The sequence below is a fragment of the Tamandua tetradactyla genome, chromosome 24 (genome assembly GCF_023851605.1).
Source record: "Tamandua tetradactyla isolate mTamTet1 chromosome 24, mTamTet1.pri, whole genome shotgun sequence".
Taxonomy (NCBI): domain Eukaryota; kingdom Metazoa; phylum Chordata; class Mammalia; order Pilosa; family Myrmecophagidae; genus Tamandua; species Tamandua tetradactyla.
The window spans coordinates 23792170-23808463 of record NC_135350.1 but is presented as its reverse complement, the minus strand read 5'-3'; the positions used below and the strand labels follow the sequence as shown (position 1 = coordinate 23808463).

Genomic DNA, 16294 nt, shown 5'->3' with positions numbered 1-16294 from the left:
TGGCATAAAGATAGATATATCGACCAATGGAATTGAATAGAGTGCTCAGATATAGACCTTCTCATCTATGGACATTTGATCTTTGATAAGGCAGTCAAGCCAACTCACCTGGCACAGAACAGTCTCTTCAATAAACGGTGCCTAGAGAACTGGATATCCATATGCAAAACAATGAAAGAGGACCCGTATCTCACACCCTATACAAAAGTTAACTCAAAATGGATCAAAAATCTAAACATTAGGTCTAAGACCATAAAACAGAGGGAAATGTAGGAAGATATCTTATGAATCTTACAATTGGAGGCGGTTTTATGGACCTTACACCTAAAGCAAGAGCACTGAAGAAAGAAAAAAGAAATGGGAGCTCCTCAAAATCAAACACTTTTGTGCATCAAAGAACTTCATCAAGAAAGTAGAAAGACAGCCTACACAATGGGAGACAATATTTGGAAACGACATATCAGATAAAGGTCTAGTATCCAGAATTTATAAAGAGATTGTTCAACTCAACAACAAAAAGACAGCCAATCCAATTACAAAATGGGAAAAAGATTTGAACAGACACTTCTCAGAAGAGGAAATACAAATGGCCAAAAGACACATGAAGAGATACTCAATGTCCCTGGCCATTAGAGAAATGCAAATCAAAACCACAATGAGATATCATCTCACACCCACCAGAATGGCCATTATCAACAAAAAAGAAAATGACAAGTGCTGGAGAGGATGTGGAGAAAGAGGCACACTTATCCACTCTTGGTGGGAATGTCAAATGGTGCAACCACTGTGGAAGGCAGTTCGGTGGTTCCTCAAAAAACTGAACATAGAATTGCCATATGACCCAGCAATACCATTGCTAGGTATCTACTCAGAGGAGTTAAGGGCAAAGACACAAACGGACATTTGCACACCAATGTTTATAGCAGCATTATTTACAATTGCAAAGAGATGGAAACAGCCAAAATGTCCATCAACAGACGAGTGGCTAAACAAACTGTGCTATATACATATGAGGGAATATTATGCAGCTTTAAGACAGAATAAACTTATGAAGCATGTAATAACATGGATGGACCTAGAGAACATTATGCTGAGTGAGACTAGCCAAAAACTAAAGGACAAATACTGTATGGTCCCACTGATGTGGACCGACATTCGAGAATAAACTTGGAATATGTCATTGGTAACAGAGTCCATCAGGAGATAGAAATAGGGTAAGATAATGGGTAATTGGAGCTGAAGGGATACAGACTGTGCAACAAGACTGGATACAAAAACTCAGAAATGAACAGCACAATACTACCTAATTGTAATATAATTAGGTTAAAACACTGAATGAAGCTGCATTTGAGGTATAGTTTTTTTTCTTTTTTCTTTTTCTATTTTTTATTTTTTTCTCTCTATTATCGTTTTATTTCTTTTTCTGTTGTCTTTCCATTTCTTTTTCTAAATCGATGCAAATGTACTAAGAAACGATGAATATGCATCTATGTGATGATATTAAGAATTACTGATTGTATATGTAGAATGGAATGATTTCTAAATGTTGTGTTAATTTTTTTAATTAATAAAAAAACAAAAAAAAACAAATAAGGTTTTATGGCAATAATGCAAGCACAGCAATTTCTGTACTGATACTAAACCTGTATTGACAGGAAAGTGGAAAGGCTTTACATCACATCTCTTTTCTGTGTCCTGAACACCCAGAGATTCAAGTAAGGCGTTGTTTTATTCACATAGAAGCACCTATCTGTACCTTTGCCTGTAGGTGTGACTTCCACATTAAAGGATGCTAATAAAATCCAAACCTTGAAAAAAAAATAAATAATTCTCTGGAAAGGACTGAGTCATTACTATTTCAGGGTCTCACAAACTTGAGTTTTGGCCAAATAACAGGAATGAGTGAAATACTAAGAGTATTCCAAAGACAAATAACCTTGGATCCTGAAACAGCTCATCCCTTTCTAGTCTCATCTGAGGATCTGAGAAGTGTAAGATTTGGAAATGTCCCTCAGGATATACCTGAATACCCAAAGAGATTTAACTTCAGTGCCACTGGGTTGGATGTGGAGAGCTTCATCTCAGGGAGGCATTACCAGAAGGTAGGTGTAGAAAAAGCTACAAAGTGACACATCCAATGTTTCTAGAGATAAATTCTTAATTACAGGAGCCATTAAGGGGAGTGATTTTACCTTCTGGTCTTTTCTCCCTTAAAAAGGGTTTCCCTTAGAGAGCAAATGTACCAAGTTTAGTTTTCCTAGACTATGAATATGGGCAAATATCTTTCTACAACATGGCAGAGAGATCTATTGTGTATAATTTCTCTTATCCTCCCTTTCAGGGAATTTTCAGGTCTGTATTTTCTTTTGGTATCCCAAATGAAAGTATGAATTCAGATTGTCTTACCATCTGTACCCCTTATGCTCCTTCTTGTGGCATTACTGTTAAACCTCAGTCTTCCTTTAGTGTGAAATCCAAGGCCAAGAGAGACAAAAAGTTAAGAGTATGACTTTGTGAAAGCATTTCTCTAAAAGACATTTTGCATTTGAGTTGGAACCCAGTTCAATAAACCTTTGCAGTCCTGTGGTTTTCAGTCCTCCTTTGGTGCAAGAAGTTGCATTTAAACTAAGTCATGAATAAGTAAAAGACTATAGACTGGTTAAAATAACAACTGCATATGCAAAATAGGATTGCAAAATTAGAATGGTAATGTAATCTGGGTTCAGATTAACTGGAGTCCTTAAATCTAGGTTAAGGACTGCAGATATAGTTCTTAAAACATCAACAGAATTCATTTATTAGGTCTAGGAGCTTTATTGTGAATTTTCCCTCACTTTCCTGTATATACAAACATGTATCTGTGAAGAGGAAAGTTTTACTCCTTTTTTTTTTTCCAATTTGAATGGCTTTTATTTCTTTTTCTTGCCTAACTGCTCCAGCAAGAACTTCTAGTACAATGTTGAATAATAGCAGTAACAGTGGGCATCCTTGTCTTTGTCCTGGTCTTAGAGAGAAAGCTTTCAGACTTTCACCATTAAGTAGGATGTTAGCTGTAGGTTTTCATGTTGAGGGATTTTATGCCCTTCATCATGTTAAGGAAGTTTTCTTTTATTCCTAGTATTCTAAGTGTTTTTATCAAGAAGAGATGCTGGATTTTGTCCAATGCCCTTTTTGCATCAATTAAGAATATCATTTGGTTCTTTTCCTTCATTGTGTTAATGTGCTCTATTACATTAATCAATTTTTTTATATTGAACCAACCTTGTGTGCCAGGGGTAAATTCCACTTGATCATGGTGTATAATTCTTTTAATTAGCTGGCAGATTCAGTTTGCTAGTATATTGTTGACTCTATATTCATAAGAGACATTGGTCTGTAGTTTTATGTTCTATCTGGCTTTGGTATGAGGATAATGGTAGCACAACATTGTGAACCCAATTAACAGCATGGAAATATATATGTGAATATAATTAAAAAGGGAAATGTTTGTATATTGTAACAGAATAAAAATAAAATTAAAAAATCCACTGAACTACACAATACAAACAGTGAATCCTAAATTAATTCCTGGGCCATAGTTAATAGTACAATTATAAAATGTGCTATCATCAATTGTAACAAATGTTCCACACCAATGCAAGGTGTCATTTCATATGGGAATCCTGTATCTGATGCATGGTTTCTTTAAATCCACAACTTCTCTAAGAAAAAAAAAAATAATAATGTGAAGGCTTCAGGACTATTTTTGTTGGTAAAGGGAGAGAAATGATAAGGAGTCCACTCCCAAAACATACCACCATGACCAGTGAGGGCAGTTCCTCTTCTATTTGTTTGAAATATTTACATTTTGGACTTCCTCATAAGATTTTAATGTGTAAAAGTTTCTTTGGCTGAAAAGAAAATATTAAATAGTAATCGCCTTACTTATTAGTGAGATTCCTAAAATGCTAATCTTACCTGTCCTCTTTTAGTATATATACTATACTATATATACTATATATATATGCTAGTATATATACCAGTTAAAATTAAAATGATAATATTAAATTGTTAAAAAAATAGTCCATTATGAATTAACTAAATAGAAAGAAAGGATTTGAAATCAATGTATAAGGTTTCAGATACTAAATTGTTATAACATGCTTTTTGTGTTAAGATTTTAACCTCTTTGAAACTGTTTTTATGCCTTTAAATAATCCTTAAAATAATGATACTGTATCTCTTAATGAGAGCCAAATCCACTATTGCAGAAATAGCATTCTGAAAAAAAATGCAAAACACTTGCAAGTCATGATTATTATGCTTAGCCTGATGAGTCAAAGGCTTTTATAATATATTTTAGAACAATCTCCACACAATTTCTTGCTTTTTAATTTTTGTCCTGGTTTAAAGTTGGATGTACCCCAGAAAAACACGTTCTTAAATTTAATTCATTCCTGTGGGTGTGAACCTATTTTAAGTAGGATCTTTTGCTGAGGTTACTTCAGTTAAAATAAGCCCAGGACAATCAGTATGGGTCTTAATCCTATTACTAGAGTATAAGCAGAATGAAATTCAGGCACACAGAGGGAAAGCCACAGAGGGACCTGTTCGAAGCTGAACATAAACAGAACCCAGAAGAGAAAGGAGACCAGAACACACCACTATTTGCCTTGCTCTTGACAACTAAGGACCAAGGAGGAAACAGCTCCAGAGAGCCACTATCTTCAGAAAGAAAGCATCACTTTGATGATGAATTGATTTGGACTTTTTCCCAGCCTCAAACAATAAGTGAATAAATTCCCATTGTTTAACCTGACCCATTTCATAGGAAATTAAAACAGATTGTAGGACCAGGACAGTGGGGTGTTACTAATGCAAATATGAAAAATGTGAAAATAGCTGTGGAGTTGGGTATTGGTAGAGACTGGAAGAACTGTGATGCACTTAAAGAAAAGGTTTAGATTTATGTGAAGGGACAGTTGGTGGAAATATGGATGCTAAAGTTACTTCTGACCCTAGAAGAATGTGATGAATGTGTTATTGGAAACTAGAGGAAAGGCTATCCTTGTTTTAAAATGGCAGAGAACTTGATGAAATTGAGTTCTGATATCAAGTAGAAAGCAGAACTTGAAAACAATGAACATGGATATTTAGCTGAGGAGATTTTGAAGCTAATTGTGGAAAGTGAAGTCCGATTTTTCCTTGGAGCTTATATATTATGCAAGAGGAAAAGGATAAGCTGAGAACTGAACTCCTAGTCACAAAGAAATCAGAAATTGATGGTTTGGAGGATCCTGAGCGTCCAGAAAGTGAGTCAGCAGAAAATAGTGCTCCACATGAGGGTTTAACTGAACCAGTCAATCACTTCAAGGAATTAAGAATTGGAAATGCAGTGATGCAGGAAAGATCTATGGGAACCTCTATCGTCTGGTGGTCTGGATTCTGTGAACTACTTGCAAAGCCAACAACTTTTTGCATAATTTGTATGAACAGAACCTGTTGTGTTCTACCAGTCTGAACTTAAAGGGACAAAAAATAGAAATATTGAAAGAAGAATCCCTTCAAGGGTAGAGCCATGGAAACTGACGTCTGGACAGAAGGTATCTCCACAGATCCAGAGAGCGGTCCAGCTCTTGTATGTGGAAAAGGTGAGTCTGCCCTGGCAATTGGAGAGGGTGGGCCTTCTGCCTTGTTCAGGAAAAGTGCTGCTACCCCAATGCTGAGATGATGGGGCTTATGCCTCAGGAAGTACAGAAAACATGACAGCCATCTTGATGCTTGGAGTGGGTGGAGCCTCCACCCCAGGTTGGAGGAGAGCATGGTCACTTCACAAGCACTTAGAATGGGTGGCACTGCTGTTCCATCAGGTCCAGAAGACAAACCATCATCCCACAGATAACTGTCAGACCTTGAAATCTAATGGAGAGTCTTATCCTGCTGGGTGTCAGAATTGCTTAGGACCAGTGACTCCTGTTTTCCTTCCAATTTTCTTCTAGCTGGAATGGAAGTATTTATTATTTGCCTATTCCTCCTTTGTATATTGGAAGCAGATAATCTGGTCTCTAGATTTAACAGGTCCTCATACTGAGGGAAATTGTGCCCCAGGACAGAACACATGTATAACTAATTTTGGTGAGACCTTGTACTAAGCATTGTTTCTGAAAGGACTTAAGGCTTTTGGGATATTATGTTGGCTGAATGTATTTTGCATCTAGAAAGGGAATGTCTTTTGGGGGTCCTGAGGGTGGAGTGTGATAGCTTGAAGCTATATATACCCCACAAAACAATGCTCTTAAATTTAATCCATTCCTGTGGATGTGAACCCATTGTAAGTAGTGTATTTTCATGCAATTATTTCAGTTAAGGTGTGGCCTACCTCAATCAAGATGGGTCTAAATCTTGTTACTAGAGTCTCAGATACAGAGAGAGGAAGCCACAGAGGGAGCAACCAGAAGCAGAACATTAATGGAACCCAGAAGAGAAGGAAGAGACCACAAGATGTACCATATGCTCAGCTGTGACACAAACTAAGGACCAGGGATCACCAAAAGTCAACCCCAAGATTCAGTCTTTGGGAAGAAAGCATCACCTTGCTGATACCTTCATTTCGACTTTTTCTCAGCCTCAATTCACAAGTGAATAAATTCTCATTTAACCCAACTCATTGTATAACACTTCCTAGGAAACTAAAACAATTGTATCTTATTATTTCATTTCATTTTAAAAATAGATACCCAAACCAGGTAATTTCTACTAGGTATCACATATATGCGGTAAAAAAAGAACCACTTTTTTTGTAAACGTGGTGGCAAGAAATTCACAAATACCTAGAAATTATATAATATCCCTCTCTATAACCACCAGATAAAGCAAGAAATTAAAAAGAGAAATTAAAAAATACCTTGAGAAGAATGAAAGTGAAAATGCAACATTCTGTAACTTACAGGATGAATCAAAAGCAGTGCTTAACTTGCCATCTTAATAAACTAGGAAAGGAAGATCTAAGAAAGCAGAAGGAAAAGAAAAGGAAAAATAAACATTAGAGTGGAAAAAATGAAAGAAAAACAATAGAGAAAATTAACGTCAAATGTTGTCTTTTAAAAGATCAATAGAATTTAGATTGTTGGTTAAACTGATGAAGAATAACTAAATTTGAGTAGACTTAAATTACTAAAATCAATAATTAAAGAACATTGCTACTGACCTTATAGAAATATGAAGGATATCTTAGAATATTATGAACAATTCAATTCCAATAAATGAGACAAAATAGCAAAATGGAAAAATTCCTAGAGAAACACAAGCTACCAACACTGACTTAAGAAGAAATAGAAAATTCTGAATAGACTTACTGACCAATAAGGAGATTGAGTTAGTAATCAAAATAATTACATAAGAAAATCTAAGCACTAGATGTCTTATTAGTAAATTGTAAAATACTATGAGGACTTTACACCAATTCTTCACAAACTCATCCAAAAACTGTAGAGGGGAGAACACTTACCAACTCATTCTATGAGGACTTGTATTACAATGATACAGAACAAGATAAAGATATCACAAGAAAAAACTACAAACTAATATTCTTCATGAACACAGATACACAATTCTCAACAAATCAAGCAGCAAACAAATCTAACAATATAAAGGAAATATTATACACAATAAACAAGTAGGGTTTATCCTAAGAATGCAAGATTGGTTCAACGTATAGAAATCAGTCAATGTAATACACTACGTTTACAGAATGAAGTGGAAAAACCCACAGCCATGACCATTTCATTTGATACCCCAAAAGTACTTGACTAAATCCAACACTCATTCATGATTAAAAGGAAAGTAAGAAAACTAGGAATAGAAGGGAGCTTCCTTAATCTGAAAAAGGACATCTATGTAAAACCCATAGCTAACATCATTCTTAATGGTGATTGAATGAAAGTTTCCTCCATAAGCAGGAACAAGATAAGCATGTCCACTCTTGTCACTTCTATTCAAAATTTTTTCTGTAGGTCTACCCAGAACTGTTAGGAAATAAAATGAAATAAAAGACATCTAGATCGGAAAGGAGAAGTAAAGCTATTTCTAGTTTCATATAAAATGATCTTGTATGTAGAAAATCCTAACGGAGCCACAAAAATTGAAAAAAAAATTAATATCAATAAATGAGTTCAGCAAGCTTTCAGGGAACAAAACCAACATATGAAAATCAATTTTAATTCTATACACAGTTGCAATGAATAATCCAAAAATAAAATTAAGAAAATATTTGCATTTATGGTAGAATCAAAGAGAATAAAATAGTAATGAATATATTTAACAAAAGAAGCACAAGTCTTAACTGAAAACCACAAAATATCATTGAAAAAAAGTAAAGAGAACTTAAAGAAGTGGAAAGACATCCATGTTAATGGATTGGATGGCTTAACATCGTTAAGATGGCAATACCTTTCAAAATCCCACCCAGCGTTTTCCAGAAACTGACAAACTGATCCTGAAATTTATATAAAAATACAAGGGAGCCATAACAGTCAAAACAATCTTGAAAAAGGTGAAAGGAGTTGGTGGACACTTACTACCTGACTTCAAAACATACTGTAAAACTACAGTAATCAAGACTGTATTCACTGGTTTAGTATAGATATTTAGACCAATGGAATAGAATTGAAAATCCAGAAATAAATTAATGTGTCTATGATCTTACGATTTTCTACAGGGGTGCCAAAACTACTTGAAGAAGAAAGAATAGTGTTTTCAACAAATGGTGCTGGGTCAGCTGGATATTCACAGGCAAAAAAATGAATTGGGATATCATTCTCACAGCATAGCCAAAGATTAAAAACCTAAAACTATAAAATTCTTAGAAAAAAAACAAAGGTGCAAATCTTCATGATCTTAGATTGGTCAATATTTTCTTAGATTTGATACCTGAAGCATGCGTGACAAAGAAAAGAATGTAAATAGGACTTCAACAAAATTAAAAACTTCAATGTTTCAAAGGCTATTATTAAGAAAGCAAGAAGACAAACTGCAGCGTAGGAAAAGTATTTGCAAAAACATGTAACTGATGAGGGGTCTAGTATCCAGAACACAAAATTTCACATCTCAAAATAAAAAAGACAAATAGCTCATTTAAAAGATGAGCAAATGATTTGAATAGACATTACTCCAAAGAAGGTATAAAATGGTAAATGAGCACATATGAAGATGTCCAATACTATTGGTAATTAGAAAAATGCAAATCAAACCCACAATGTGATATCATTTCATGCCCACTAGAAGGATTATTATAATAAAAAATAAAACAAATGGACAATAACAAGTGTTAGCAAGGATGCGGAGAAATAAAACCCTCATACATTGATGGTAGTAATTCAAAGTAGTGGAGCTGCTTTGAAAACAGTTGGCAGTTCTTCAAAAAAGTTCAACATAGAGTTACCATATGACTCAGCAATTCCATTTCTAAATATATACCCAAGAGCAATGAAAATATATGTTCACAAACATACCTGTATCCAAAATGGAAACAACACAAATGTCCATCAACTGAAAAATGGATACATAATATGTGATGTATCGATACAATGCAATATTAGCCAGCCACAAACAAGAATGGAATACAGATAGTTGCTGTGACAAGAATAAGCTTGAAAGCATTTATGATATGTGAATGAAACTAGGTACAAAAGGCCATATACTATGTGATTTTGTTTATATGAAGTATCCAGAATAGACAAACTATAGAGAACGAAAGTAGAATACTTGGTTGCCAGAAACTGGAGAAAAGGGGGACTGGAGTGCAGGATTTCATTAATGACTAATGGGTACAGGATTTCTTTTTTAAGGCAATGAAAATGTTTTGGAATGAGATAGTAGTTATGTTTGCACAATCTGGCAAGTATACTAAAACTATTGGATTTTACACTTTAAAAATATAAATATTATATGTGAGTTATATCTCAAAAATGAGATGGCAAAATAAATTATTACTCACCTTCATCTTTAACTGTTGTAGTTAATGAAGAAGTTGTTGGCAGCAAAGATATTTTTAAGAATTCACTTTTGGTTGGCCCTAGTTTGATAAGATACAGGATATTATTAATCACAATCTCATCACATCTGTCAAGAAATAAGCAAAAGTAATTTGAATCTGGAGGTGGATTAGAGTCCCCCTGCAGTGGTACTGAGTAAGTCTTTATCAAGCTTTAAATTTACCATTTTTCTAAGTATTTTTTTCCAAAGAGGAAAATATAAGTATTTAATGATAAGATGGCTCAATATGGAAAAAGGGCATATATTTTTGTATGATACATGCAAAAAAGTAAATTTTTACTGCAAATTCTTAACTGGGTATCTTTAAATAGGAAAAGAGTTATTGCAGAACTCAATTTCAAATTGTTTTTTCCCCAGTGGGAAACATGTATTGATCAGTAGGATACAGAACTAATATACCTGCTATTCAGTATTAAATGCCATTTTGTTGATTTAATTATAGCAGTGAAACTTGCAAATAAACACAAATATTAAAGGGATTTGCAAACTTTGGGAATGACTTAATTTGTTTTTTCATGAAACATTCATTGAGTTTGTATTCTCTGTCAGGCCCTATCCTCAGCTCCTGTGGCCATGTCTTACTCATCTTTTCAGTCTGAGTAGTACAAAGAATAATTCCTGACATATAGTAGGTATTTAGTGAATGTTGTTTCACATAAATTGGCACTCACCCAGAACATGGAGATCACAAAGGGACAAAGGTTTACCTTAAGTCATAAATGCAATTTATCAGTTTAATACCATTGGCTGTCACAGCATTCACTTCTCTTGTAAAACACTTTGAAATGTCCTTTTGTTATTAGGGTGCGGGTCCCATATTTACTATGTGAAATATATAAAATCTTGGTTCTTTTATGCGTGCATGCTGTATTTGGAAGAGGTAATATTAGGCTGTGCTGAACATATATAATTCCATAAACCCTAATCTAGAGAGAAGTTTTAAAGTGCAGGGTGGCTGGAATTGTTTGCCAGATAATACTGAGGAATCACAAGAAGAAGATAAGATTTGTGGACAATTGATGAGGACAAATGATTCTGCAGTATTTAATTGTATGTATGTGTCCACTTGGCAAGGCTATGATGCCCAGTTGTTTGGTTAAACCGTAGCCTAGATGCCTCTGGGAAGGTATTTGTAGAAGTAATGGTCATCTACAGTTAACTTTAATGGAGATTACCTTTAATAATGTGGGTAGGCCTCATTCAATCAGTTGAAGGCCTTAAGAGTAAAAACCGATTTCAAAGAGAAGAAATTCTGTTCTGAGACTATGACATCAATTCTTGCTGAGTTTTCAACATGCCAGTCTGTTCTACAAATTTCACACTTGCTAGTCCCCACAATCCCACAATCATGTGAGCCCGCCCATTCCTTAAAATAAATCTTTATATCTATCTCTATCTTCTATTTCTAGCTCTGTCTTTATACCTATCTCCATCTATCATCTCTAATCTTGATTCTGTTTCTCTGGAGAACAATGATACAACTTCCAAGTTATGGTGAAGAATTTTTGTTTGTTTATTTTTTACAGCTTATCCCTCTGTCCTGTTTGTTAGGGTTCTAGCCCCAAACGTGGCTATATTTTAAAAGAATAAAACAACAAAGGAAATGTAGTTCATAAAATCTAGTTTTGAGAGTTTGCATGGCATAGTGAGGTAAAAATCTAATGGTATAAATGGCATGTTTTCCTCCAGCCAGACGTGGTTCCTTTGTTTTCCCTTCATCATGACTCTTGAGATTCTTGGTACTAGTAGCCGAATGAATTGAATTTAAAAATTTGTTTGCCTATTATCCTTAACTGGCAGGTCTCATTTATTGCTTGAAAATTTAAAACATAGAATCAATTATGGGAAATAATTAGAACTCATAAAATGCTGATGGACATAAAGAGGAAAGACATCAAACGTTTGCAGGCTTTGAGTTTCTACAGCACTTAACCCTTTCTTTCACAGCTATCCTGCTCTCATGTTTAATAAAGGGAAGAAATGTACTAGATGTACTGAAAGTCAGCCTCAGTATTTAGCCCACATATTTATTTATCTGGTGTTTGGAAAACTAAACAGCTAAGTGGCTGTACAATTCTGGTGTTTATGAACTTGTCTGTGAACAGTGATTTTGTGATTATGTAGGTTGTCATCATATTTATTCAGTATGAAAATATCCGTAACATGAACAGGGCACAATTTATTTTAAATGTATTGTTAATGTATGACAATTCACTTTCAAATAAAGGTAAGCATTCTACATATAACTTAAAGTGAGATTATCCTTATGTGCAGAACATGTTAAAATTCTGAAATATAAATGCATACTTATTACTATAGGAGCAAGATGGTGACTAATGATGATTGTGATTGCTATGAATTTTATGCACAAAACAATAGTAAAGGACTTTCGAATGATAAAATAGAAAAACAGGCTGAAGTTAATATGAATATTAAGAGAATATGTTAGATATCTTTAAGGGTATAGCATTCTGAGTCAATACGTTTATAAAAATTTAAATGAAGTTAATCATAATTCTGATCTATACAAATTGTTTAGTGAACTAGTATTCATAGTATTATCTCAATTAACTTTAGATAACATTTAACCATGAGTCTTTGAGGAAAAAGGCTAATTTTTAAACATTTCATATCTTGTGAGGATAAATTATAAGCACAATGTCAACTTTATCATACAATTTTTGAAAAGTCTATGTAAAGACTTTTTACGTGTCATGTACAAACATACTTCAAAAAGTCATATACAAACATACTTCAGGTAATTCATCTTCAACTCAAACTTAACAAGGAATATAAAGACAACTGAGAAGAGAAGAATGTTAAAGAGAAAAATGAGCTATCCAAACCCATTCTTCTTATACTAATCAAATAAACAAATTTGCAATGATTTTTTTTTAAAGTCTATTCTTTATAGTTTTATCTTAGCTGGTTTCTACAGAAAATAAATGCAACTTAAATGTCACTGGCACTTTTGGGGAGAGATGGCCCAAAAGTATATGGCTCCGCTACTGACTTCAGTTGGAACTGAATGTCTATTTAGTATCAAAATGTGCTGAAAAATTGTTGTTCTTGCACTACAAATCATCTCATTAAAATATATTTAACTATTAAATGTTTTAAAATCAAGTGGAATAATAATTACATTTTTTTTAAAAATCGGATTTATTTTTTTTACCAGAAATTAATTTTATGATAGTGATATTCAGTGTCAGTGAAATGTTGATCTTAACTCTGGCCACCTGGCATTTGCACAAAATGTGCAGCACATTTGATCACATCTAGGAAGAGGTTAAAGCCCTTCTTTCTAACTGGGTGAACCTCTGGAGGTAAGCCAGCTCCAGGCAAAGCTCTATCAATCTCGGCTGCCCCTGTTACTGTGCCATTGAAAGAAGTCTTTCCAACTCGGTGGCATATTGGCCACTTTTCTGATGATAGCATTTTTTCCATTTGTAGGAGAAAGAAAATGTATGTGTCTTAGATAGACCTAAGTACTATTAACTAAGTGTCGTTTGATCTTTATTCAAGGAAAACCTGATTGGGGAGCATTACAGGGAAAATAAAGAAGCTCTTTTATAATACAAGATTTCAAGGCAAATTTACCATATCTTCTTTATCACTATTTAAGTATAGAGTACAGGCAGTAATCACTACATATGGTATAAGTGAGTTGAGCCACATATAGTCCTCCTTCTCCTGTGTTATTCCACCCTTCTCCTATAAGCACTATATGTAGCCAGCTGCCTGATGGTTTGACCCAGCCCTACTACACCAACCTTTCTTTTTCTCTTACAGGATTAGAGAAGATTTTGGACATCAGTATCTGTTTGTCTTTCTTCACCTCCTCCCTACCACCTCTCTCTGCTGATCTCAGAATCCCCAGAATTGACTCACAATCCCCTACCTACTGCTATCTTCATGATCTAGAAGTATATATTAGATGATACTAAGATATTAACTTTGGAGGTCCCATAATGACATTGTAGCTAGGTAGTAAATTGTCTTTACTTTGAAATACATATTTAGAATGTAAAGTTAAAATGCCATCAGATCTAGATTCTTATAATGTATAAACAATCAAATAAAGAAAGAGAGAGGGGTAAAAAGAAAAGGAAAGAAAGAAAGGGAAAGGAAAACAAAAAGAAGCAAATGTAGCAAAGCTGATGTTGGGAGATGTGTTTATGGATACTTCTGTCTACTTTGAGGCATATCTGAACATTTTTATAATAATAAAAAATTAATGAAAAGGAAAATCTGCTGTGCTCTATTATAATTTTTATAAATGCATGTGAATAATTTAAACCTCACTTTGGAGAGCTTTGAAGAACAGAAACCAAAGTTTGATTTTTATAAATTGGGTAATATAAAGCAGTAACAGTATTCAAAGAAAGGATTTAAAAGGATTATATATGTTTGTTTGAATATAATCTTACGTAGGTTATGCAATTGTTTCAGAGAAGGGTGGTTTATTTTCCCACCACAGGGGCTAGGTGCTAGAAAATGCCCCCACTTATGCTGGTGGGGCAGATATGAAGAATTTCCCTTCAAGTTAGCAAAGTATATCCATTCCTGCTAAGACAAATTGCAATTCTACCTGAACTCCCTCACTGAACTTCTGTCTCTGTCCCTTCACCATTGCTTAACACACAGGTTAGGGTCTGTGTTATTACAAGGTGGGCACTATTCATAAAATATTGTTGGCAGATCTAGGAATCTACCCATTGAGAAAGCATAAGTTCCAAGTAGATAACATACAAATTATGAAATTTTAAACTTTTATATCTGCATGCAACTTCTGTGTGTTGATTATTTCTAGGGAGGTGTTATTAATTGCAAAAAAGAATATTAGAATCCTTTATACCGAGAACTCAGCTACTAGCTCACAGAGAGAGACAAGCAAATAATTAGACATCGTAATAGTTCTAGGATACCTGTGCTTGAACCCTGGGAGCACAGAACTGAGACAATTAAATGAAAAATAAAACACAAATCCCACCAACCAAATAAAAACAAAATGCAGGAGTTGGCAGTTGCCTGGATACCCCATGGTGCCTGGATTTCTGATCATGTCATTTGTGGCTAGAAATAAGAGGCTATAGGGTATTGTTGGAATAAAGTCCCTTGTCCTGCCCTCATCACATAATGCTTTCTCCTGACTTAGTAGAGAAGTTCTGTGAGAATTGATTTGGTTTCATCCTATTATCAAATATTTCAGGAATACTGGACTATAAATATGACTCACTTTTTTCTCTGAGAATTACCACTTCAATCAAGCTCAGTGAATTAATCTGCATCAGTCTCTGCATGTGTTTGGACTCGGTTTTGGAATGAACCTTAAGAAAGGCATAGAGAGGCATGGAAACCAGTAGTGGACACATCAGGCTTCCATTTATCAAGGTATATGATCTTGAGAGTCTTCTGTGACCTTTGTTGGAGAAGCCATAAAATATCACTCACCTGGCTGCCGTGACTGATGGAAGGCAACACAAAATGGCTAACCTGAAATCTGCCCTCCGCCCTAGCAACAACGATGACCAATCCCAGAAATCTGCCCTCTGCCCTAGCAACAACCGTGACCAATCCCAGAAATCTGCCATCCACCCTAGCAACAATGGCCACCATTCCCCACCCGACACGTGTCCCTGCATGCTCCCAGCCTATGTAAGCCTGTGTACTTCCTCAATAAAGCCGATGCCTTCCACTCACCCCTGAGGGTTGTCTCCTGAGTTGCCTGCTGTGTGCTCTCTGTCTGTGTGACTGACTTAGTACGGCCACTTACCCCCAGCCAGCAGCTAACCAGCCATCAGCTACCCAACAACCTTAGCATTTTAATTGGTGTTTCTACTCATTGGCATTCAACCAACAATCCTCTTGTTCTCCTACCTTGATTCTTAGACCTGCATGGCAAACTTCATTTTATGTATGTTTCGTGATGGGCAACATAGTAGACAAGGGTTTGATAACCTTTGGGTATTAAATCAAATGGTCTTAGTGACTCATTTTTGTCATGCAGCCCAGTGACAATGATGATGGCATTGATACTGAAATCCACAGACTCTACTATCATCAGAACACAATCAACAAAGTCAGTCTGTAATTAATAGAAGTTTACCTTTCTGTAAGCACTGCTTAAGTGGAGAATTGGAAAATTTAAAAGGATATTCTTATAGCTTAGGAAATGATCATTTTTTCTTCTCCAAAAATAAGCTTTTATATGCATCATTTACAATAAAGTCATTTTCAAACAGGAAGTGGTCCAAAGGAA

The 16294-nt window shown here is 34.9% G+C and overlaps 1 protein-coding gene across 4 annotated transcripts in view; it reads right to left on the bottom strand.

Annotated features, from left to right (window-relative positions):
• EMCN (endomucin) overlaps positions 1-16294 on the bottom strand; it is a 135236-nt gene that overhangs the window by 76177 nt on the left and 42765 nt on the right. For all 4 annotated transcript variants that reach the window (XM_077142692.1, XM_077142694.1, XM_077142693.1 and 1 more), the window contains exon 3: positions 9974-10051. In XM_077142692.1, the coding sequence (XP_076998807.1) occupies positions 9974-10051 (78 nt within the window). The remainder of the gene's footprint in view (positions 1-9973; positions 10052-16294) is intronic.